We start from the raw sequence: 24,856 nt of genomic DNA, 5'->3' as shown, positions 1-24,856 counted from the left end.
AGCCTTAGGGGTTTGTAGCCTTCCTACCTGGAGCTGAACAGACAGAGATGCCACCCCCTGCTCCAACCATGTTCCCCATACCCACTATGCCATCAAAGAATGGTGACTCTATCTCTCCACCTTCCCAAGCCAGAAAGCAATCACTCTGTCGTCTGGAAAGCAAAGGTCTCAGCTTCAGAGCAGTGCCTTGGTCCTACACAGGGAGGCTGGATTAATGTCAAAAGCATGAATCTGAAGCGGCAATCTGGGGTAAAGGTCCCTTCCCCTCCTGGCTGGTCATGTGACCTGAGACAAACTCCTACCCTCTCAGCCCCTCTGTCTCCTCGTCTGAAAGATGGGAAAATGGTGCCCACTCCACCCCACTGAGGCTGGCAAGGGGTACTTGCTAATCTGAGAAGCCAGGGGAAGAGCTCAGGTGTCTTACACAGCCGTCTCAGCAGAGTCCAAAATAGCACGGGTGGTTTCTCTGCAAGATGGTGGTGCAGGCGCCTTCACTCTGCGTGCTTGTCGAGGGAACCTGAGGACAGATGGGCAGGACCCGAGCCCTTCCGGGCATGGCCAGGTCTAGCCTGGGTCTGTGCCTTCTGACTCCTTGCTCCTGCCTCTTTTTGTCACGGGACGAGGAGAGGAAATGTGTTTATGTTCACACAGACCCTCAGCCCTTGTACAGGAAAACTCTAAGCCATTGGTGAGAATTAATGTATTTCAAGAGGGAGAATTAATTTGCTGGTGATGATGTTGCTATTTTTTGCCTGGAAAAACATGTCTCCTTATAATAGCATTTCAAAGAAAAAAAACTTTTAAGTAAACTTTTCATGTTAATAAAATAATACTTGCTTGTTAGAGAATATCAGAAAGTATTGAAAAGTAAGAAGACAACAAACACAATCACCCAGTGCAAGATTAACCAGCATTTAGCATTGCTCCTTGGGGAAGGGATAAGTTTTGTATGGACTGTGAACATTCTGGAGAAGAATTTTCATCTTTTTTTTTTTTTTTGCTTTTATTATTCTTTTTTTGTGGGGAGACGGGAATTCGAGGCAGGGTTGCTCTGTGTAACCTTGGCTGTCCTTGAACTAGCTCTGTAGACTAGGCTGGCCTCGAACTCATAGAGATCTGAGGGCCTCTGCCTCCCGGGTGCTGAGAATAAAGGCGTGCACAGCCACCACCCGGTAATTTTATCATTATTATATTAGTTAGGATATATAACTCCAGCGGCTGTAACAAAAGCTTCCTCAGAACTCTCGTGGGTAGTTTGAATATAAAATGTCCCCCACAAGCTCATGTGCTTGAATGCTTGGTCTCCAGCGCTGGTGACAGCTGTCTTGGGAGCCTTTGGGACCTTTGAGAGGTAGGGCCTTGTTAGAGGAAATAGATTACTAGGGGTGGGCCTTGAGGTTTGCACTTAGATGCTGTTTCCTGTCCAGTGTCTGCTTCCTGGTCTGTCCAGATGTAAGCAAGCAGCCTCACACTCCTGCCGCCACAGCCCCGAGCCACTCCAGACGCCATCTTCCTGCCCGTGATGGATTGTGCCCTTAACCATGAGCCAAGCAGGGCCAGTGCTGTGGTGCAGTACTAGAACACTGGCCCAGAGTGCATGAGATTCCAGGTTCAATTCCCGGGACCACCCAGATATGGAAGATGGATGACAGATGGCAGACAGACAGGGACAGATATTCAACCAGGAATGGTGACATCTACCCTTAACCCCAGCACTCGGGAGGCAGACACGGGCAGATCCCTGTGAGTCAAGGCCATCATGGTCTACATAGTGAGTTCCAGTTGGCCAGGGCTACATAGTAAGACCCTGTCTCAAATAAACAAAAAAGGAAGGAAGGGAGAGAGGGAGGGAAAGAGGAAGGAAAGAGGAAAGAGAAAGAAGAAAGAACAGAAAATAAAAGTAAGCCACACTAAGCCCTTCCTCTTGAAGCGGTTTGCTGTCAGGTACTTGGTTACAGAATGGGAAAAGTAACTAATAGAGTAAAACAGGAGAGCAGAGTGCCCAGTGTGTGTGTGTGGGGTGGGGGTTCACAGCCTTTCCACGTGCTCAAGCGTGAGCCCAGGCTCTTCTGTCTCATGTCCCTGCAGCTGCTTGGGCCTGTAAGTTCTCTGCTAGATCCCGGGACTCTGACTGGCATGTGGAAAAAGGCGGGATCTTTGGGGAAGTTTGCCTCTGCTGGAACAGTGGGCATCATGCTTGCCCGTGTACCACTGGTGATGGTCCCAAGGCATGATCTAACCAGCATGGAGGCTGGAAGAGCTTGTCTAGCCACATGACTGAAAGGAAAGCGAAACGGAGCTGATGGCCAGTGAGTGGGAGTCTATGCGCAAGTGGAACATCACTTTTTCCAACGCTGTATTAACTTTTACAGTTCTCAGATCTAGATCATGTAGATCAAGTCATCTCCTGGTAAAAATCCATCCACGGCTTCCCCTGCACTCAAAATTAAGGCCATGTGATGTGACTTCTCTCGGGGAGACGAGCGAATGTCTGTTCACCCCGACAGGGCACCAATGACAGACAGAGAAAGAATTCTTCCCAAGTCCAGTTTAGTGAGACAGTGAGTTATTGAGGTGACTTACATGAGCATGGGCAACTGCATCACTGAACCCTCGCCCCACTCCCTCGGGGCTGCAGGGAGCCCCCTGGGCATCTCTACTCCCCAGAAACTGTTTCCTGCCTAAGCGCTGGAGAGAGGTCTCCTGAAGGTTGTAGCTTCTAAGTCCTGAGTCTCAGGTGTGAACTGAGTCCTGTGAGCCGTGGTCTTCCCCTCCAGGAGGAAGCCGTCCAATCCCAGGGAAATAGCCACACAGGAGCCTGGCAACCCTGGCTCTAGAAGGTTCTACAAGACCTTGACAGCCCTCCTCCCCTGTCCCCACTCACCTCCCCTACCCCACTCACCTCCCCTGCCCCCACTCACCTCCCTGCCCCCACTCACCTCCCTGTCCCCACTCACCTCCCCTGCCCCACTCACCTCCCTGTCCCACTCACCCCTGTCCCCCACTCCCTCCCTGTCCCCACTCACCTCCCTGCCCCACTCACCTCCCCTGCCCCACTCACCTCCCTGTCCCCACTCCCGTCCCCTCTCCTACCCCCACTCACCTCCCCTGTCCCCCTCACCTCCCCTGTCTCCACTCACCTCCCTGTCTCCACTCACCTCCCTCACTCCCCTCCCCTGTCCCCACTCACCTCCCTATCCCCACTCACCTCCCTGTCCCCACTCACCTCCCCTATCCCACTCCCCTCCCCTGTCCCACTCACCTCCCCTATCCCCACTCCCTCCCCTGCCCCACTCACCTCCCCTAGTCCCCACTCACCTCTCCTGCCCCACTCACCTCCCCTCACTCCCCTCCCTGTCCCCACTCACCTCCCCTGCCCCACTCCCCTCCCTGCCCCACTCACCTCCCTGTCCCCATTCCCCTCCCCTGTCACCTGTCACATTCCTTGCTCACCTCCTCCCCAGCCACCATGTTCAGCTCCACTGTCATTGGCCCACATGCCTTGACTTCTCAAGGGCTCTCCTGCCCCAGGGCCTTTGAACATACTTGTGATCCCCTCTGCACAAGACACTCTCCCTGTGGCTTTAAGCTCACCTGTGACTGCTTCATTTTTCAGGACATATACCAACCCTCATAAAAGACTTTCCCGGATCCCCCTAATCTAAATTAGGGTCTTTTTATCACAGCAACCCGCTCTTTTCCTTTGTGTTAATAATTAGTAATTCTATACGTTCCCATGGGCTTATTATAAGTCGCTGTATCTCCCAGCAGACTGGAGCCCCACGCAGTCTAGGACTGTGGATTTTCCTCGTCCTTTATGCTGGTGCCTGCCTGGCATCTGCCAGACACATCAGAGCCACCCAGCAGAGCTTGTTGATGGACGTGTTTCATGGCGTTTCGTGTGCCTCTCTCAGAGTTCACATCACACTGTTCCTCTGTCCTGTGCACATCCCATGCATGTCTGATATTTGCTGCTCCCCAAACGCTGCCTCTGCTTTTGTACTAACAAAAGAGAGCATGGGAGCCGCTCTCTTCTCCCACACCATCCACCAGGCTCCTCTGGGCCTCCGCTTCCTTCTGCTACACCCAGCTCTGCCTTAGGATCATTGTGTCGCTTTGTGGGAAGTTGCTGCTTGGCCTTTTGCCCTGTCTCGCCACAGCAGAAAGTGGAAGTGAGCAGGCCACGCCTCCGGCCCCAGCCTTCCACTGATTTTCAGCATGCTTATTTCTTATAGTCATGTGAGTACATCACACATCTGAAGGCTTGGACCTGTCAAAAGAATCTTCAGGGTAAGGAAAATATTTTAAATAAAGGCAAAATATGGCCTCTTCTATAGCCCAAGGGGACATGCAGTGGAGGAAAGACCTTTCTCACCTTTACAGAGCACAGGGTAGATAGACCCAATTATTCAATCCTTCCCTCTCTTTTAAGTCCTGCTGTCCCTGTGAGGACAAAGGACACCTTTTCCTTCAAGCCTGAGTAGTGTCAAGCTCGACCCACCATGGATAGGAACCTGCCCTGCAGTATCACAGCCCCAACAACAATATTGTGTTATCCTTTGAGATTGGTACTGCTCCACCTGAAGAACCTCCCAATGTGCAGGATTTTCCACCCAGTCTACAATGGCTGCCTCCTCCTCCAGCAAGCTGGGCAGAGCCCTGGCTCCTCAACTTTCAGCTATTTAGACATCCACTCACCTGGGGGACTGGAGACATGGCTAAGCAGTTAAGAGCATTTGCTGCTCTTGCAGAGGACCTGGGTTCAGTTCCCAGCACCAGCACTGATACCAGGTAGCACATAACCACCTATAAATTTCAGTTCCAGGGAATCTAGTGCCCTCTTCTGGCCTCCACTGGTACCTGTACATGTGGTGCACATACAGACAATCAGGTACACACACATACACTTAAATATTTTTAAAATTAAATTTAAAAAAAAAACTAATTCCCCATCTCTGTGCAGGTTTTACACACACACAGTGCATATGCACACAGATATGCACATGGACATAAAAACACATGCACACACATATACGTACATACCCATGGACATGCACATACAGATGCACAAGCAGGCACAGGCACATGCACTCAAACACACATACAAGGGAGCTTGCATGAGCACATACACATCCTGAGCTTCCATGTGCACACACACATACAAGGGAGCTTGCATGAGCACACACACATCCTGAGCTTCCATGTGCACACACACATGCTCAGTCACACATGCTCACTCACACACACACTGCAGCAAAGACAAAACCCTTCGATGTGCATGCATGCCCCTTCTCCCACAGCAAGCATGACTGCCCAGAGGCAACCGTGCACTCCAAGACGACATTCGGGAAGAAACCTTTCCGACATGCACTGGGAACCACAGAGCTTGGCAGGGTACCGTGCCTAGGGGTCCAGGCCCTCAGGCTGTGCTCAGGGGTCTCCTCTCTGAGGAGTGACCAGCTTCAGCCAAGTGCTGCCTGTCAACCTCATAGAGGCTGCCACCTTCTGGCCTCTCAGACCTGGTGCCAATCCTGGGCAGGCCAGCCCATCCTCTGCTGTGAAGTTGAAGTTAGACCAAAAAAAAGAAGGAAGGAAGGGAGAGGAGAGGGGAGGGGAGGGGAGGAGAGGAGAGGAGAGGAGAGGAGAGGAGAGGAGAGGAGAGGAGAGGAGAGGAGAGGAAAGGAAAGGAAAGGAAAGGAAAGGAAAGGAAAGGAAAGGAAAGGAAAGGAAAGGAAAGGAAAGGAAAGGAAAGGAAAGGAAAGGAGGGGAAAGGAAAAGAAAGGGGAAAGGAAAGGGGCCCCGGTCTAGGGCTTGACCCATTCGACTGTAAGTCAATGTCGTGTGTGATCTACACCCAGTAGTGAACCACGGGAGATGCACTCTGGGAGCAGAGACTGTTCTAAGAGGAGACTCTTGGAGTCTGCAGCAATGACTCCTCACCCCACCCCCAACCCCCGCCCTGTGACTAGACCCGTCATTAGAGCGATTTAGCAGATGCAGCTAGCCTATTAAAGATCCTTCTGGGCCCAGTGCAGGGCCCATGTCCTCTCCCAAGACTCTTCTTTAATCCCCGCATACTGTCCTGAGAGGTAGGAATTGTTCTTTCAGATGGGGGGCCGGAGGCTCTGAGACAGCATGACAGTCCTCGCTCATGCTGTGGGTGCTAGCTGCTGTTGCCTGGCCAATCCTGAAGCTTGAGTTCCCCCACATCCCACCGCACCCCCCCCATGTGTAGCCCACACACTGTCCTGTCATGTGAGATTGATCATTGTGAAACAGACTCCTTTTTCAAATTCTCCTTTTAGCCATAACACTTTTAAATTCATTTTTGAGGTTAGCATTCTAAGTAATGGGTTTCACTATGATGTCTTCCTGTGGACATACACTGTGTCATTACACTGTGTTCCCATTGGCTGTCCTCCCCCACTGTCCCCTTCCCCTGTGGCTCACGGTCTTCCACACGCTGCTTCCTTGAGCAGCATCTCTTTGAGGGAAAAGTAAACCCTTATCTCTTCTCTATCTGGGAACTTCCCTCCACGATTTTATTTCACGTCTGCTCCATGGCGGTTCTTATCAAAACAAGGTAGACCCGTGTCAGCCTGTGCCTTCCTTGGGAGGGCTGGAACGAGGAGAGTGGTCCCTGAAGTGGCATGTTACAGGCACTGCCAGGCCCCTGGAGATGGAGGGATGGGAAGGAAGGTGAGGCTGCCTCTGCCTCTGCCTCTGCCAGGCCTGGGGGCCCTAGCTTCTTCGAAGGGTACTGATCATGGTGGTGTCTGACTTCCAAAGGGTTTCTGAAAGCGGTCAAGAAGCAGACTTGGAATACAAGTCGAATAACAAGGCGATGTCCAGGCCTGCTGGACCCTAGCCTTGCCGGGCCGGCCACACGGGAGGCTGGGCCTCTCTAAGCACTGAGCAGGTGTCCGGGTACCACTTGGCCCCACTACATCTTCAATCACTTGTAACTTTTACTGCTGGCACCAAAACCAGGGTGGGGATGGGATGAAACTTTTCCCTGATGTAAACTTTCCCCTCATGAATGCTTCCCATTAGCGGGACGTAAATGGAACTGGCTGGCAAGGGATTCTGGGAAACGTGACTTGGAGGCCTGAAGCCCCTGCCACACGGAGGACAGTAAACGGAAAAGTGACTGAACTGTGAGCGCCACCCAGGTCACAGCTACCAAACTCCACTGCCTTGGGATCTGATTTCGCACATGGATTGGTCCCCAGTGAGACGGCAGCCCCAGCTGGCTCCGCTCAAGGAGAGACATGACATTTATATCCAGAAAGACTTTCAGATGGGGAGCACAGTTCTTAGGGTGGAGAAAAAGACTCACGCTGAGTTTTAGAAAGCAGGACCACCTACTGTTGCCAGTGAGGAGACAGGGGCCTAGGTCCCCACAGTCTCCCACAGCAGCCGGAGGAGTTCCCCCAATCTCCTAGGAGCCTCAGTGAGGGTCAAACTGGCTTCGGGGCAGAAAAGAATTTTAGGTTGAGACGCTTTAAACATGGACTTAAACATGAGGGGTAGAAGAAAAACTCAGAAGGAAATACAAGGCGTCCCTGAGGGTGTGGACCTGGGCTCCTCCAGTGAGAGCTGCGGAGAGTGATACACACCCACGCGTGGGCACGGACTCCTCGAAGGACAGAAGTAATTGTCTTAGCAATAATTCTGTATATCATTTTGGTGACTCTTGAGTTGCATCTCAAAAGGTTGCTAAGAAACATATTTTATTTCCTTTCCTTGGTAAGTGAGATAAGTGAGCTCTGGAGATATCAAAGATGGAATTATAACCTGACAGGGCAAAACCAGGAGCCAGGAGGGTTGCGCAAGGGATTACTAAGCATCCTTTCCCTGTAAATGGGGCTGCTAGTGGGAGTCCTAGGAAATTACCGTGTGCATTTGGGAAAGGGGAACGGCCTTGGGCTATCCCTGATCGCTGGAACTCTTGCCTCACTGCTGCAGAGAAAGGTCAGCTGGGGTGGGATGAAGGCTCCTCTCTCCTTACGTCTCCAGTGCCCTCCCCCCCCACCCCCTTTCATCCCCACCCCCTCAGCCCTCCCATCTTCCTATGCTGCCTCTCCCACTGTTTTCACTGTAGTAATCCACCACAGGAAGCCAGAGCAAGCTGGTGGCCATTGCGACTTCACGACTTCACGCAGAGTCCCTTTCCTCCTCCTCTCCCTGCCCAGGGCCCTTCACAACAGATATCTTGGTTTGAGTTGCTCTAAGCAGACAGGGAGGCAAGTATTGCCTACAGGAAATGAGTCAGGAAGTTCGTTTTGGGAGCCAAATCAAAAAGGACGCAGAGAAGCAAGACCAACTCCACCATTGGCTCAGTCCCCTTCCTTTGTGACTTTCACAGCCCCGCCACTGCTGACGTTTCCTGTTCATTTATTGATGAGAAGCTTCCCTGGAGTGAGAGTCAGTGCCCAGGGAGATACCTGGACACAGGGCACAGTGAGGCACCCCTGGAGACCGAGGCAGGAGGATCTCTTGAGGCCCGGAAGTTGAGGCCTGTCTGGGTAACATAGTGAGACCCAATTTAAAGCAAAGAATACCTGTCATAGGGTAGGTCAAACATTGTGTTCTGAGCCGGCCATCTTGTAGCATGGAGGGTAGGTTCTAAAGAGGCTTTCTTGAAAATCTTCTCACGGACAAGAGGCCTTCCTCAGCTGGGCCAACGGCCCTCTGAGTAGTTGGCAATGAAGAGAACAGTAAATGGCAGGTCACTCAGTACACTGAGTCACATGACATGGTTTCCTCAGAGGGGTTTCTGTAAGCTCCTGGCCTCCACTCTGGTACAGACAGACCATCAGAAGCCAACTGCTATCTGTGTATCGTTGACACCGGCTGCCACAATCCAAACCCATCCCTGTCAGGGATAAGCCATCCTCTTGTGAGGCAGAGCACACGGTGGCTCATGAGGTTGGTGGTTCTGTCATTTGGGGGTGACTCTTCTGGGAGGTGAGGCTACCTGGTTACTCCCTTGCCAACTGATGTCCCCGGGAGTTAAACAATCTCTTCCCAAGGGTTGACAACTTGCTGGCACCTCAGCTCTTTTCCCTTCAACGCTCTGTTATTAAGAGCATTGAAATGAAAATGGCCACTGCTGCCCACTGAGTGCCTGTATCCGTATATCAGGAGCTATAGGGGACTGTACTTTAGAGATGGTGTCCGGAATGTTGCCTGGGAAGAGGTGGAGCATGGCTTGTGAGACTCAGGCCGTGCTCTCCTACCTCTGTGTTTCCTGAGACGTTAAAGGGAGGGGTGAGTTCCCACTGGTAAGACTAGCTAGTGCTGGTGAAATCAAACATGGCAAGTCTTACTTCAAAATGGACTAATTCGTTTTGTTTAAAAAGAAAACAGAAGACTGAAAAAAAATGGGACGAAAGTGAAGAGCACCTGCCGAGGACCTGAGTTCAGTTCCCGGGCTTTGGGAGGCTCACACCACTCCTAACTCTAGCTCCAGGGGATCTGATGCCCTCTTCTGACCTCTGTGAATGCCTGCACTAATGTGGACGGATGGGCACGCACACACACACACAGATATAAGCATGCATGCATGCGTGTGTGCTCATGAGTTGAAAGCAACAATAAATCTTTTTAAAGGGGGAAAACAGAAGAAGAAAACAAAGGGAGGCTCTTTTTCCACGCCTGCCCCTGTTCCACCCATTTCATCCGGACAAGGACACCCTCCCACGCACTTTTTAATGTCCCCAGCAGAGAGTCTGTAGAACATCACATTCTAGACCCAGCCGCCTTTGGAATTCTTCAGATCCTGGTGAGAGATCAGTAAAGAATGTAGAGCTCTGCCCTTGGGGGGATTTTTTTTTCTCTCATTTTCTCCTTGTGGAGGGCTGTTTGCGGCTTCCCCACCCAGGTAAAGTGGTCCATTTGCATAAACATGATCCTTTTGGAAGGTGTTCCATGATTTCCAATCATCCCTAGAAATAAAATCACAGCTCCCGTCTCACCTTCGTTGAAGTGTTTTCACACTTTAGGGAATTGCTTACTGCCACCTGAATGTAGAATTGGGTGGGTGTTCAGTTTCAAACTGATACTACTCACAGCTGTCTTCAGGACTTCAAAAAGGTGTCAAGGTGGCTTTGGACGGTGTTTCTGAGGACACATTGCGGGATCCTCTTTACTCTTAAAACCATGGGGACTCACCCCGCGGATTTCCCCGAGGGACGATGCGCCCAGGGCCTTCCCCCGAGGATGAAGTGGCCATGGAGCCCTGTCGCCCTGGCAGAGCCAGTGCTTTGCAGTGAGGGAAAGCAGGGTACCATGGAAACAACTTCCCTTCTGCGTTTCACCGTAAGCGCGAGATAGGGAGGGATGTGCTTCTGGAGCAGAAGCAACCCTGGTGGAAGAGCATGTCTCTGAAATGGAACACAGCTGGGCATGTAGCTCAGAGGTAGAGCGCTCACCTCGTACGCACAAGGTCCGAGTTTGATTCTGGGCACTTCTAAACACATACAATGAAACTGGGGTTGGATTCCAGCCTCGTTTACAATGACCTTGTGATCAGCACATAGCCTTTCTCCATTTCTTTTCTTTACTTACCCCCCATGCACACACATGCATACATGTGTGCACATGCGTGTGTGCATGTGTGTGTGTGTGTTCATATGTGTGTGCATGTGGAAGCTGAGGGACAATCTTGGTCCTCAGCTTTCATCTTGTTTGAGACAGGATCTCTTTGTTCTTCAAGGCTTTCTACGCCGGGCCAGATGCCCCAGGAAGCCTCCAGCGACTCCCTCTCGTATCCATCTCCCATTTCAACCTAACAGCGCTGGGTTACAGATGTACCCTACACTCCCAGAGATTCTGAGGAATCAAACTCAGTCCCACAGGACAAGTGCTTTATCCATTGAGCCATCTCCCCGTCTTAGTCTCAGTTTCTTGATCTGTAAAGTGGGCATCACCCCATGCCACCTGAGCTGGTTGTTAAGATGCAGTGACAGATGCAGCACATCAATTCCCCCTCGTCGATTTTCTTGTACGGTTGCAGAATTTTAGCAGAGACCACAAGTGGGCAAAAAGAAGTGGTGTGGCTTCTTTAAATCCCTAGTGTACTCAGCCAAGCATATGGGGACCATGAAGGCAGATGCTGGAGATGACAGCCATCTTTAGTCCCCAAGTCCCTAATGAGAGGCGCTCAGCTAGCTGCTGTGACAGTAGTCAGGTCTTGCTGAATGGAGATACTTAATTTTGAGCTGCATCATAGCCCAGTTATAATTGGGGCTGACATCACCCCTCAGGATGAGTTTCCCAAAGCATTCTCCATCCTTAGTAATGAACCACACACATAGATAGATAGATAGATAGATAGATAGATAGATAGATAGATAGATAGATAGATGATAGATAGGATAGATGATAGATAGATAGATAGATAGATAGATAGATAGATAGATAGATAGATAGATGATAGATAGATAGATAGATGATAGATAGATAGATAGATAGATAGATAGATAGATAGATGAGAAAGAGAGAGAGAGAGGTAGATAGGTAGGTAGATTGATGTAATTAAAAAAAAAAAAAAAAAAAAAAAAATAAAAAAAAAAAAAAAAAAAAAAAAAACACTCTCCAGCACCCTGATGGTCCTCCAGCCAGAGAGCCTCAGGGAAGCCCTATATCTTTCTGAGTGGGCACAAGACCCACCATCAGAAGCTCACCTCTGCCTCCATCCCATGATAGCACAGCTCCCTGGGCATTTCATAATCACCATGCTAATGACAATGCTTTCTCAGCTTTAATTCATATGTGATAGTTTCATTATTGATTTTGTGCCCCTTGCATAATAAGCAGATAAAGTCACAACTAATGTGTAAGTAATGAGTTTGACTTTGGTGTCCACCTCTGACGGGAGCTGATTATTCTCCAGTATTAATAACCACATCATGCCGTTAAAGATTTCAATGGGCTAACGTGACATTTCTCTTTTGTTCTCGTTTGTTTTGTTTTGTTTTTAGGGTCAAGTTGTGTTCCGGAACGGAGAGAGAATGGGAACCATTAAATTTACTCAATTTCAAGGTAGGCTTTTTGATGCTTATTCTTTCCAGCTGACGGCATTTATATTCAGGGATGTTGTGTTTCTGCAATAAAAGGCATCAGAAGAGATGGAAATCTGATATGAGATTCCAGATAAAACAAGAGTCGATAGGAAACGCTTCCCCATGAGAACATGAGTTACAGCTAGGTGGAAAATTGTTGTTCAAATGCCTAGCTCCCCAAGCCTACCTACCCCCATGTGACTCCTAGACTTTCAGAAAAGGGGAGCATGGGTAAGTCAATAGCAATATGCTGAGAAGCCTGCATCGTTTCAGGATTTGATCACAGAAGTGGTCAACAGACCTCAAGACAGGCAGGCCAATGTAATGATCCCCACATCTCCATCACCCCGCGGAGGCCGTTGCCTGCATTTTGCCAGTCTTGTGTTATCTTGGCTCACCCACCCCCACCCCCTCCACTTTTTGCTAGCCATCGTAAAACCACTCCTAGACATTAGCTCATTTCAATATATAAATACTTCGGTGTGCATTTCTTCAGGAGGACTTTTTCTGACATAGCCACTGTACCTACAAGAACATTTCACAGTTCTTAATGTCTTTCTCCTCCCCATCTATCAGTCCTCCAACCATTTCAAAGCTGACAGTTTAATGGAGAACCCTCACAAGGTCCAACAATCACACAGTCCGGTGTGTCTCCTTAGTGTCTGTTTTATTACACCCTCCACTCCCTCCACCTCTGCCCCCCTACACACACACACTTTTTTTATCTACCACTTAATGTTCTGCAGAAACCAGCCCATTTGGTGGATTTTCCTGCTTCTGCTAGAGTCAAGGTGGGGCTCAGAAACCACCCTGACCATGCTCTGTGTGTCATGAGAACACAGTTCAGAGAGGGGCAATAGCTTGTCACAGTCCTCGGAGCATACAGGCGAGCAGGGCTGGACACTCCTTGAGACAGCTGCCTCTGTTAGGCCCAGTGTGTCATTTTGACTGTGGTTAGCCTGCCCCTCTGGAGGGACCATTTATAAGAGCACTGCTTCTTGGCATCTTGACAAGAAATGAAGGCCTTTGCTTTGAACAGATCCCACAGTCATTCCAGGGAAAGGCAGAATTAAAGTAAGCTCTTCAGATTCATTCCGACGAATCCCACCAGGCTCCGATCAGTCTGGAGAGGTGTTTCTCAGACTGCCTCCTCCTCATGCCCTCGTGCAGTTTACTCATTCATCTTCCTGTGGCAGGTAATTGAAACGCATGTCAGCTCTCTGGCGTACACAAAAGGTGTCATCTTAGGCAAATGTAATTATTTTCCCATTTGTTAAGTCTTCTTCATTGGCTGAACAAAGTGAGCATCCTAGCAAATGTGCTTGTTTTTTGAATGATTGCAACTAAATCCTTTTGTCACATTTCTAGTTCTCGCGTTATATCACTCGCGCAGGGTATTTTGTAAAATATGGGTTACTTGATCACAGCAGTGCATGCTGGTTGTATTGCCTTTTTCCTTTTCATATGTTAAGTTTCGACATCAGTGCCAGCAACTGTGGGTTGAGCACATCTGAATTCACAGGGCAGACAGCACAGCAAACGGTACATCAGGGACAGGTTTGTGGTCCTGGCCAGAACGAGTCAAGCAGCATCCCTCTAGGAGCAGTGGTACCTCCCCACGTGGGACCAGTAGTAGGTCCTGTTGTCTGGGAAGTGTTGAACACTTCCATTTCTGGGATCAACCCAGAGCCACGATCATGCACAGGAACAAATACCCAGAATCCTTCACTTTGGATGAACTACCTCCCAAGGATGTTGACTTTTCTCCCCAGAGGTCATAGCAGCTCGAGTCTCAGCTGTCCATGTAGAAACCTACTACTGCCCATTCATGTCCCCCATACTAGCTCCTCTCCCTTCGCTGCCCAGTGGCCACGCCCCCATCCCATGTCCTAGAACCCTCCTCTACATAGCTTATGCGTATGCGCCCTTCTCTGGTGGGCAATGAGCTCTCCACCCTGCATGGCAGGCGAGGCCATCCTGTAGCCACACTCACCCTGACTGTGCACAGTTCCAGTTCTACACATTTCCTTCTCATCCTCCATCCACTCCGCCTTCTCCTGAGCCCTGTGTGGATGGAAATGAATATTAGACAAGTAGCTTTTTCTTCCCCTTTAAGAGCAAAAAGATTCCCTGTAACTGCCTCTTCTAAACGGCACTGGAAATGTGTAGCAGGGAGGAAGCCGAGCAGGGCGTGATTAGGCCTTGTTTGACGTTCCCATAGAAGACCCAGCATCTGCTCCAGGCAGCCTGGCTTCATTAGGCCCGCTTGTGAGACTGACGGATGGTGGCTTCCTTGAGATATAAAGGACCGCCTCTGGGGCTGGTATCTGCACACCTGATCTGAAGGGATGGGATCTTGCAGGCTCTTAATGCCATAATTGTCATTCATAATGTACCTCAAGCAGTGGAGGCCCCTCCTCTCCACGCGCACCCTTAATTACCGCCTGGTCTTCTGAGTGCACAGATATGGATGCAGCTTCTCCCGTCCCCAGTGTGTGCCTGGTGCTTTGCTGAGCCCTCCAGGGGAGCACCGAGCTGAATAAGATACAGTTCCTGACCCCCACTGCCTGTCTGGAGGGACTTCATAATCTCTCTGGCCAAATGTCAGTGCCCATAAAGGGAGGGAGACACTTCCTGGAACCTATCAGAGAACTTTCAGAGCAGTTTGGCCCCGGCTGTAGACTCCTGAGGCTGGTTTTTAAGGTCCTTTCCTGTCTCCTGACATACACTGCAGCGCCCTTCGCGAGCCACAGTCTGAAAAGGCTACCTCAGTGGACTCAAACACTGGCTTATCAAAGACTGGAGATGTAGTCCCCTGAACCTCAGCACACTCTAGCAGGGCCGTGGGCCAGCAGGGACAGAAGGACACTAGTGAAGGTGGACTTACTGGGACCAGGGTACTGTCCCCAGTCTTCACCATCCAGGAGGAGCCCCCTCAGGAAGGGGGCCCAGAAGATAGAAGACCTCGTGCTTCACAGAGTCGTGGACTGTGTGTTGCAAGGAGCCCTGATTCTCCATGCCTCTGCTTGAATACCTCCAGGGATGCGGAGTTCATCTCCCTCCTGTGAAAATATCATTGCTTCCCAGGCAGTGCAGCTTAATTTGCTCTGAATTTCATTTCAGAGATTTTTTTTTAAAAGTGAAATAAAAGACAATCGTGTCCCTTGCGTTGAAAGTGACTGAGTACTCAGTGACATGGTACTGCCATGTATCTGGCTAGGTGACGGGCATGGAGGATAGGTATGACAGTTGCTGATGTCCTCCTCCCCTGGCCATTCTCAGCACTGACCAGAAGTGTGGGCTGGCCTCACACTCCTCACTGGCTTGTCCGTCCCCATTTCCCTCGCTAATCCCCATAGACCACTTCCTCAGGGGATGACCCACAGCCTCCTGCTGAGTGAGAACACTGTGTTTGTGTGTCCTACCCAAACGCGCATTGCCAGTGTGTGTGTGTGTGTGTGTGTGTGTGTGTGTGTGTGTGTGTGTGTGTGTGCCATGGGGTTGTGTGGCTTTCGGTGTTTCCCTGTTTTTGTAGTTGTTGATGCCTTTACACTCAGCACTGTTTTTAATTACTCCTCTGCCTCCTCGGTGGGAGTGCGTCTTGGCCAGGACTCCTCCCCACTGTTTCCATGGATACGGCATCCCCGCATCCACTCCCCAGTTACCAGCACCAGCTTATCTTAAACGTTGTATCCTCATGAATAATAAGGTCCTTATTCGCATCCCCTTATGGATGCAACTGGGACTTCTGGGGGCTGTTGGGTCAGAAAGTGTGTGCACATTAAATGTGGGCACATCTGCCGGATTTCTCTTCCCTGTGTCTGTATATTCTTCCTGATACTAACCCAGGGATGCCTATGTCCCTCCTTCCCACCTGTGGTGTCCCCTGGTATCTCCCCCTCCCCCCTCTTCTCTTCTTTCCTCTCCTCTCTCCTGCAGTCTAAAGAATAAGTTTATTACGACTGTGGCTTTCATGTCCGCCCCTACCATACTAGGCATCTGGGCTATTTGTGAACTGGCAGTTCTGACCTCTGACCTTTATTAGCCTTAAGCTTCAAAAGTGTCTTCCAGTCTGCCTCTGCTCTATAAATTTCAAGTCCTTATGGAGTAGAAGTTTTAAATTTGGGTTTGCACACCCCCTATTATAAGGTCCTCTGCTTTGTGTTTCTCAAGCTTTTTGATAGTTGGATCTTCTTTTCTCTCTGCCTTGTTTTGTTTCTGACACAATCTCCCACAGCTCAGGCTGTCAGGAACTCGCTTTGTAGCCTGGTCTGTAGCCCACATCAAACTTGTGATCCTGCTGCCTCGAGCTCCTAAATTCTAGGATTACGGAGATTCACCACTCCAGCAGGCCAATAATTCAACTTTAACTCATATGTTTGCAGCCTTCAAACTAGAGTCCACTAAGAACGGGCATTGGGGGGCTGAGATAGAGACCATGTCACACAGAGCATGGAGGAGGACAGGATAGAGACCATGTCACACAGAGCATGGAGGACAGGATAGAGACCATGTCACACAGAGCATGGAGGACAGGATAGAGACCATGTCACACAGAGCATGGAGGACAGGATAGAGACCATGTCACACAGAGCATGGAGGACAGGATAGAGACCATGTCACACAGAGCATGGAGGACAGGATAGAGACCATGTCACACAGAGCACAGGGGACAGGATGGAGACCATGTCACACAACAGAGACATGAGGAGAGGACAGGATAGAGACCATGTCACACAGAGCACAGGGGACAGGATGGAGACCATGTCACACAGAGCATGGGCCGACTAGAGCAGAAGGCTGACGACACACTTACCCTCCTGCCCAGGCAACGCAGCCCAGGGAGGAGGCCACGTCACTCCCAACTGTCTCCTAGATGCTCCTTGGTCCACAGCCTGGGAATATTTTCAGACTGGACATTTTTCAGCATCCAAATTGTCACCAATAGGATCTATTTTCGCTAGGTGCCCAAATGCAAATTTTGAAAAGAAAGATAATAATAATTCTCTTTTAAATAGAATGTAAGGAAAAACTAGGATTATTCTATGGAAGTGAGACACTTTGTTTCATAATATTTTTAGCCTCTGAGAACCAGAAATTGTCCACATTGGAAGTCTAGAGTGTGGCCCAGTGGCTCTCCAGTCCATCTTTGTAAAAAGGTCAACTTGGGAAGCTTTTGAAAAATACTACCCCCTAAGACCCAGTTCTTAACCTCTGGAGTTCTGTGATGAATGGGCTGGTACCCAGGCATCTGAATGTTTCAGAGCCCTGGGACTCTAAGTCCCCACTAAGGCGAGAGTCACCAGAGCACTCAAAGCAACTGTAGAAAAAGAGGTCCAGAGAAAGGGAGGGTCACACCAAGAGCTGACTGCATGGGGACAGGGCACCAGCCAGTGACAGCCATTATAATGCCCCTACCCCTACTGGGATGGTCTTCTTTCTAGGCTGTTTACACACCCTGTGAGCTCTGGTTTATAATTCCAATGTGCAGCCATGGAATTACCACATGATCCACAGGCTGAAAACCTGGAAGTGCCAGGCCGGCAAGCTGCCTCAGTGAGTAAAAATCACTTGCCATTGCTGGACTGGCAGCCTAAAGTTGGTCCCCAAAAGCCATTGTGAGCTGGGTGGTGGTGGTGCATGCCTTTAATCCCAGCACTTGGGAGGCAGAGGTAGGCGGATCTCTGTGAGTTCGAGGCCAGCCTGGTCTACAGAGCGAGTTCCAGGACAGGCTCCAAAGCTACACAAAGAAACCCTGTCTTGAAAACCAAGAGAAAAAAAAAAGCCATGTAGAAGAAAAGAACCAACTCCCAACAATTGTTCCCTGACCCTTACACTCCTACACACTAATAATAATAATAAATAAAGGACTTTCGCTACAGGTATTGGCTTCATGTCAGGCTGGCATGTGGCCACTGGATGGAAAAACAGAGAGGGGGCAGGTGCCTTGTACATACCTGTAATCTCGGCTGCTAGGCAGGCTGAAGCAGGAGGACCACAAATTCAAGGCCAGCCTTGGCAATTTCTAAGTTCAAAGCCAGCCCATGCAATTTAGTGAGACCATGTTAAAAATAAAATAGACTTGATTGGGGATGTGGAGGCAGGGGAGCCACCATGAAAGTAGAGACATCAGTGCAGAGTGTCTGAGGACGAGCAAGGCTCTCTCACACTCTTCGTGGATTAAACAACTACCATTTCCTGTTAGCTGAGCCATCAGTGAGGTGCTTGGTGTATGTTCTGCTCATGAACCCACAGCTACTCTGAAAATTCACAGATTATGATTTTTAAATGAAATTGATTGATTGATTGATTGATTATCATGCTGGGAATCAAACCCAGAGCCTTTCACGTGTTAGGCAAGGCCTCTACCAACTGGGCTGATCTCCAACCCTTGGAGATCTTGTTTTTATTTTGCTGTTATCGCTGTTGTTGCTGAGACAGGCTCTCATTATGTAGCCCAGGCTGGCCTCAAACTTGCAATTCTCCTGCCTCAGCCTCTCTAGTACTGAGACAGCAGGTACACACCACACCGCTGCGTTTTGTATGTTTTAAATCTCTGTGTCTTCCCTCCCAGCATGGAGCCTGGCCCTTTACAGGTGCCTGACAGGGGCTGAAGCTGTAATGCAACTCAGGGACTTAGCATAACACTTCTGTGACGTCAAAGGTGCTCCAGGCTGCCTAGTCAAGGGTGCGGGAGTGACTTCGACTTTGTACTGCCTTTGGAAAATTATTGAGGGTTTGAGCCCCTGAGCTGGGCTCAACATGCAAATAAGTACTCAATGAATGGAGGCAGGATGATGGGCAGCACTGCTCAGCATGAGCAGAAGTGCCCCAAAGCAGAGGCACGGGGGGGGGGGGGGGGGGGGGGGGGGGACCTGTCAGGTGCTTCTTGGGCACAGCCCCATGTGACTTGAAGCCCATGTCTCCTCTCTGGACAGGGGAGTTAGGTCATGGTTTCCAAGCAATAATGCAGACATTTGCTAGCCCCTGGAGCCTCCAAGTATTGCCTCCTGGGGGAAATCATGGTGATGGTGATCTTGGTGGGAAAGTGAATATTACTTCATTTCCATGGGACAGTGCATACAGCAGCAGGTTGTGTGAGTCTGTAGGGTGGGCTGTGTGGTTGTGGACGCCATGGGGTCCCTGCAGCGCCACTTCCCCGGGTCCTGAGGATTTGTTCCAGGGGGCCTGCATATTTCATGTGCTACCGCCCCATGCTGAATAAATAAATCAGGGCCACCTCCTCCTAGCAGTGGGAGCTGACTGGGGAGCCTGTGGGGCTGAGGACTTCAAAAGGTGCCTGCAGGGATGCTGGAGCCCCCTGCAGAGTGTGTTAATATGACATTTAAGACCTAGGTGACCCAAGCAAATAGCACCACCTGCAGAGTGTGGATCCCCTCCCCTATGACTTTTACAGTTCTTTCCCTGAAGTCTAGGAAGCAGGCAGAAGTGTGGTCTAGAAGATTCCCCAGCCTGCCTACTGAATGCTTACAAGGGGTAAGCAGGGCTCCTGTACTTCTACAAACTCTATCTAGGCTGGAGTCCGGGCTCTGTCTCTGACACCAAATCCACGGCCCTAACTCAATGGGCTGCTTGTATGAGTCTCTTGGTGGCATGGGACATGGCTGGTCAGCTCCATGGTCACATTGCCCCTTTCCCTGGGTGCGAAGATGCTCCTGCCTGTGGCGTCTGACTGCTCCTCCCAGGCTCCTGTGCTCTGTGCCTGTTGCTAAAGGTTGGCGCTCCCCAGTGCTGCATTTGGTCCCTTCATCTTGCTGGGCTTTCCCTGAGGTCTCATATCTGCATGCTAGGATGAGACTCTCCCAACTCCCATGCAGATGGCCCTGCCTTGTCTTTGCCCTGGGCTCCAGACCCAAGGATGTCTTCATCAAGGCAGCTCAGCCTCAAGACATTTAACATGTGACCCCTTCCTGTGTTTCCCACTCATCAAATCACATCTTAAGGCCTCTGTCATCCACCCCAGAATGCTGAGTAGCTAGCTCGTTCGCACTCACCTGCCCTTGGTCACCCAGTGCCCTGTGTTACTTGGGAAAAGTCAACATTTTTTCCTGCCACCTTCCATAGCCACTTTTATCCTTGACAATGGCCAATAGGGGTGAACTAAAGCCAAGAAATAGTAAGGAGGAGGAAGGCACACAGAACTGGCCAATGAGAACACGCCGAACAGGCGTGCGAGGAAACAAGAGCCGTGGGGTACTGCTCAATACGGCTCAACAGAGCAGCAAGGCTTCTGAGTCACCCCACTTCCACCTCAGCATACACTCACAGGACAGTCCTGTCCAGGACTGTCCAGGATGAAGGAAGGGGTGGTCCCCACTGCCTACAGCTGGTGCTTTGGGATCCTCACTACCAGGGATTTCAGGAGATTGTGGGAAATAGAATAGAGTTCAGGGGAGCTGGGGGCTGCCATCAAGGGAATGGTCTGTCCGTGCCATCCCATCCTTGAGGTACGCAGCACAGGGTGGACACCCTGCTGAGGTTCCAGCCCAGGACAGTTACAAGCTTTGCGATCCTAACTGGAATGGGTATTCAAAGAAGGGAAAGCTGGGGCCGTGAAAGCCTCCAGGCGCAAGCCTGGGACCCTCGCTGACTGGCCGCCGTCTCTTGTTCTCCACAGACAGCAGAGAGGTGAAGGTGGGCGAGTACAACGCAGTGGCTGACACCCTGGAGATCATCAATGACACCATCAGGTTCCAGGGTAAGGCTCGCGGGCTTCCCGAAGGGCACCCCACACGGGAGATGCTCAGGGTCCTTGGCTTTGTGAGGTCAAGAGAGCATCCTTAACACATCTACTCACTCACTCTGTGGGGTCCAGCTCCTGCGGCGAATCTATGGAGTTTGGGAGCTAATGGGTCCCTTCTCTTTGTCTCTGGCCTTTTGTCCTATGTTTCTGCCTCTCCTGTGACCACCGTTGCTTTACATGGAAAGGGACCGTGAGCCCCTTTCTGGTCTTATTTCTCTCTAAATTCCTGTTGTCAGCCAGGATCTGGCATGTTGGAAGCTTGATGACAGTTAATGAAAACACTAAGACATCAAGTGGATGCCTGGGTAAATGGATATAGAGACGTATGGGTGCGTAGGTGGATAAATGGATGAGTGGATGGATATGGATGAATGCGTGGGTTGGTGGGTGAGTGGATGGATGGATGGATAAATGAATAGATTGGTGAGTAGTGGCTGAGTATATAAGTAGATAGGACAGATGAAAGCCTGAAAATGAGTTGGGTGGGTGTGTAGATGAAAGGGTGGATAGATATATATGGATAAATGGATGGATGCATGAATACATGAATAACTGGATACATGGATTAATTAATATGGATATATGGATAGCTGCATGCATGCATACATACATGCAGATATGGATGAGTAATTAGTGGCTGAATAGTTGGATGAATGCATAGAGGCATGGATGGATGCATGGACAGGTAGGCTGGATGGACAGCCTAGTCTCTGGATAGCAGCAGAGGAAACTGGAATTCTGTGGTACCCAGACAATTTTTGCTTGGATCATATTAGCTCATCAGGAATTGGTCTGTGCCTGGAGTTACTCATTAAACCCAAGACCACCAGACAAAGCTCTCCTACAGCGCCTTTGGTGGGACTTGGTCCTGTCCATCCTCTCCACCTCACCTGAGGGAGCCAACACCAGGCACACAGTGGCATGTTATACTTCACACACCCACCGAAAATGGATGAGTGTGTCCTTTTGTACATTTCAGAAAACAGCTCAGGCCAGGTGGTCATGGAGCATGCCTTTAATCCCAGCACTGGGGAGGCAGAAGCAGATGGATCTCTGTGAATTCGAGGCCAGTCTTCTGTACAAAGCAAGTTCTAGGATAGCCAGGGCTACACGGAGAAACCCTGTCTGGAAAAAAAAAAAAAAGAAAAGAAAAGAAAAAGAAAACAGCTCAGAAATGCTGTCACCCCAAATCCACACATCCTGCGAAAGACATAGCCTGTTCTAACCTCCAGAGTCCTGATCTCCTTGAGAGACCTGTCTGCTCCTGGACTGAGGACAGGGGGAGCTTTTGGAATAAGGAGTCTGGGTAGTGCACTCCTGGCAGGGTGCTGGTCCAGGCCGCAGTAGGCCCAGGCTCTGTCCCCTATTAACAGAGGAAAAGAGTCAAGCACGTAATAAAGAGAAGGCAGACTGACAGCAAACCACGTTTTCTCTGTGGTCCCAGTGTTCAGAGGCGGGGTTTGCTCTGGGCTGCGGCCCTGAGGCCTCCATGAAGGGACCATCTCTGCAGTTCTCCATCTCCTCAGAAATCTGCCTGGCCAAACTGCTTCAGTTCCTCCAAGGTTGCGACACCTGGGTGCCTGCCCCTGTGCTGTGTCCCGGGCAGCCTTCCTTCTCGTCTGGTGACAGCCAGACACTCTTCTTGCCCTCCAACAGTTGCCTCCCACTGCCCACTCTAGGGAGCATCTCCTGACTCCATCCTGGGGAGCTGTTCTCTGCTGCCTGCTGGGTACTCAGGCTATCCTGTGCCTGAGACTAGCCCACCCCTGGGCTGCGTCCGCAGGAGCTGTTTGCACAGTGCAAGACCCAGTCTTGCCAGCAAGCCACTTACTAGCTCTAGAAGCCGAAAAACACCTAGGAGACTGTTCACCCACCACCCATAAGGGTGATGATGGATGAGTCAAGAGGGAAGGGTCTAATATTTATATCTTATTTATAGGGTGTAGATAAGCTGAGTGTCCATACATTAAAGCCTCCATCTGTTCATCTCTCTTGTCGCCACATAGTCCTGCAGCCAGAATTCGGAAACTGGTGTTGCCTCATATTGCTCCGTTCTTTCCCCAAGGCTGTATGCGTGCTCTCCACCCCCGAGGGCAGAGACTGTGTCTTGTTCATTACGCATCCTTAATGTCCAGCATCAGGCCTAGCTAATAGAAGGTGATTATCAATGGTGGATGGATGCGTGAGGAATGAACAAAAATAAAATCCAGGGCTGCATCTAGCACATCTGTTCAGCATTCCCATCATGCTCCCATGGTTTTAGCTGAGATGTACTTAGTGGAGGGGCCATTCAGTAAAGAAGGAGGAGGACAGAGTGAGGAGGTTGTGTGTGAAGAGACAGTGTTGGAGGAGATGGTAAAGCTGTAGCTAAATGAAGGGCCCAAACTCACTAGTAATCATATCATCATTGTCTCAAACCTCAGGGCCTTGAGAAGGGCTGAAGCTCTGGCTTCTGGAAGGGGAAAATGCTGTCTATCTGTCTGTCTGCTTTGGGTCTCTCCTCTCATGGATCAGTCTCTCCCTCTCCCTCTCCCTCCCCCTCCCCTCCCCTTCCCCTCCCCTCCCTGCCCCCCCTCTTCTTTGAGCTTTTCCATAACACTCTGGACAGTCCCCAGATCCTTTAGAACCCACAGTTTTTCTAGGTCTCTTATACGGAGATCCCTGTTGTCCCATTGACCGTCTCTAAACCCATTTGAACTTGCAAACACAGCTTTCCAGCCCAGGTGAGGGGGCTTGTTCTCCACCCTGCAGCTGCCTGCCTGTTCCCTAGCTTATCTCCTGGAAATGGAGGCATAACTGAGGCACTGCCACAGGGTCACCAGCATCCCTGACAGGGCTCTGGCCTTGGCCATTCCTCTGCATCCTCCTAGCGGATGTCACTTCTGTCCACTGGAGAGAAAGGTCTTGATGGTTCATAATTCCACAGCAGACACCTGACCTGAGAGAGCACATGAGAGAAGAGGGTTTTCAGGAAGCCAGGGTGAGGGGGCTTCTGCCTCCTTCATCCCACACCAACTCGTACAAGATAACCTAAGAGCAAACAGGCAACCACCACAGGATGAAGCATCTGTTTGAGCTTCTCAGTCTCCACCCCCTGAGTTCCTGGTGCCCTTGAAGAATGAGCCAGGCAGCCTGGCAGGCACAGAGAGAAACGGAACCCCATAGCTCCAGCCTGACCCCAGCTCGCTGTGAAAGGGAGTTAGCTTCCACCTCCCACAGTTAGCCAGTCTTAGGAAACAGAAAACCAAAGGACTTTGGTGATAATGCCCTTGAGGCTGAGAATCTGCAGCTGGAGCACATATCTGTCACCCTAGAATTGACAGGCTGGGTGTCTGCCCTAGTGAGCAAGATTGTTTATCATATTCAGGTAGGAGCAGAGTCCTTGAGACCCATGCCAAGTTCTTCAACGCCACCCACCGACCCTACCCCCACCCAGTGGCACCCAGCAGTACCTCTCTGCCTTCCCAGCCATGGTTACCTTTGGGGATAAATGGTGATGGTTTTTCAACAGCATAATTAGACCAAATCAAATTCTAGTCTTCTAATGGCTGTTAAATGCATCACAGATCCCTTATTGATTCTATTTAGAGAAAGATATAAGTCCTGGCTCAGGCTCCTGCTGGGCAAGCTAGCCAGCCACTAGATCCTCTCACCCAGTGGGTAGGTGGCCTGGTGTGGGGTACATGTGTTGTATTTAGCCATCTATTAAGGACACAGAGACAAAACATCCTTGGAGAATGACTACTCTGGGATCTGATGGCTTCTCCTTGACCTTGCAGGATCTGAGCCACCCAAGGACAAGACCATCATCCTGGAGCAGCTGCGAAAGATCTCCCTCCCTCTCTACAGCATCCTGTCAGCCCTCACCATCCTCGGCATGATCATGGCCAGCGCCTTCTCTTCTTCAACATCAAGAACCGGAACCAGAAGTAAGCAGCCCTGCCCCATGCCGGGAGAATGCTTTCTGGATGGACCAGGAGAGAGGTCTCCACCAATGGAGCTGGGAGTTAACATGGCAGGTTCT

General features: G+C 50.3%; 1 protein-coding gene across 1 annotated transcript in view; it reads left to right on the top strand.

Moving 5' to 3' along the window:
* The window catches only part of Gabbr2 (gamma-aminobutyric acid type B receptor subunit 2), a 352,425-nt gene that overhangs the window by 251,734 nt on the left and 75,835 nt on the right, over nucleotides 1-24,856 (top strand). Inside the window, 4 exon segments of the mRNA XM_028882779.2 lie at nucleotides 11,988-12,048; nucleotides 20,707-20,787; nucleotides 24,612-24,728; nucleotides 24,731-24,761. Coding sequence (XP_028738612.1) covers nucleotides 11,988-12,048; nucleotides 20,707-20,787; nucleotides 24,612-24,728; nucleotides 24,731-24,761 — 290 coding nt within the window.

Source organism: Peromyscus leucopus, chromosome 2, assembly GCF_004664715.2.
Source record: "Peromyscus leucopus breed LL Stock chromosome 2, UCI_PerLeu_2.1, whole genome shotgun sequence".
Classification (NCBI taxonomy): Eukaryota; Metazoa; Chordata; class Mammalia; order Rodentia; family Cricetidae; genus Peromyscus; species Peromyscus leucopus.
The sequence above is the reverse complement of the archived record's forward strand: the minus strand, read 5'-3'. Positions and strand labels throughout refer to the sequence as shown.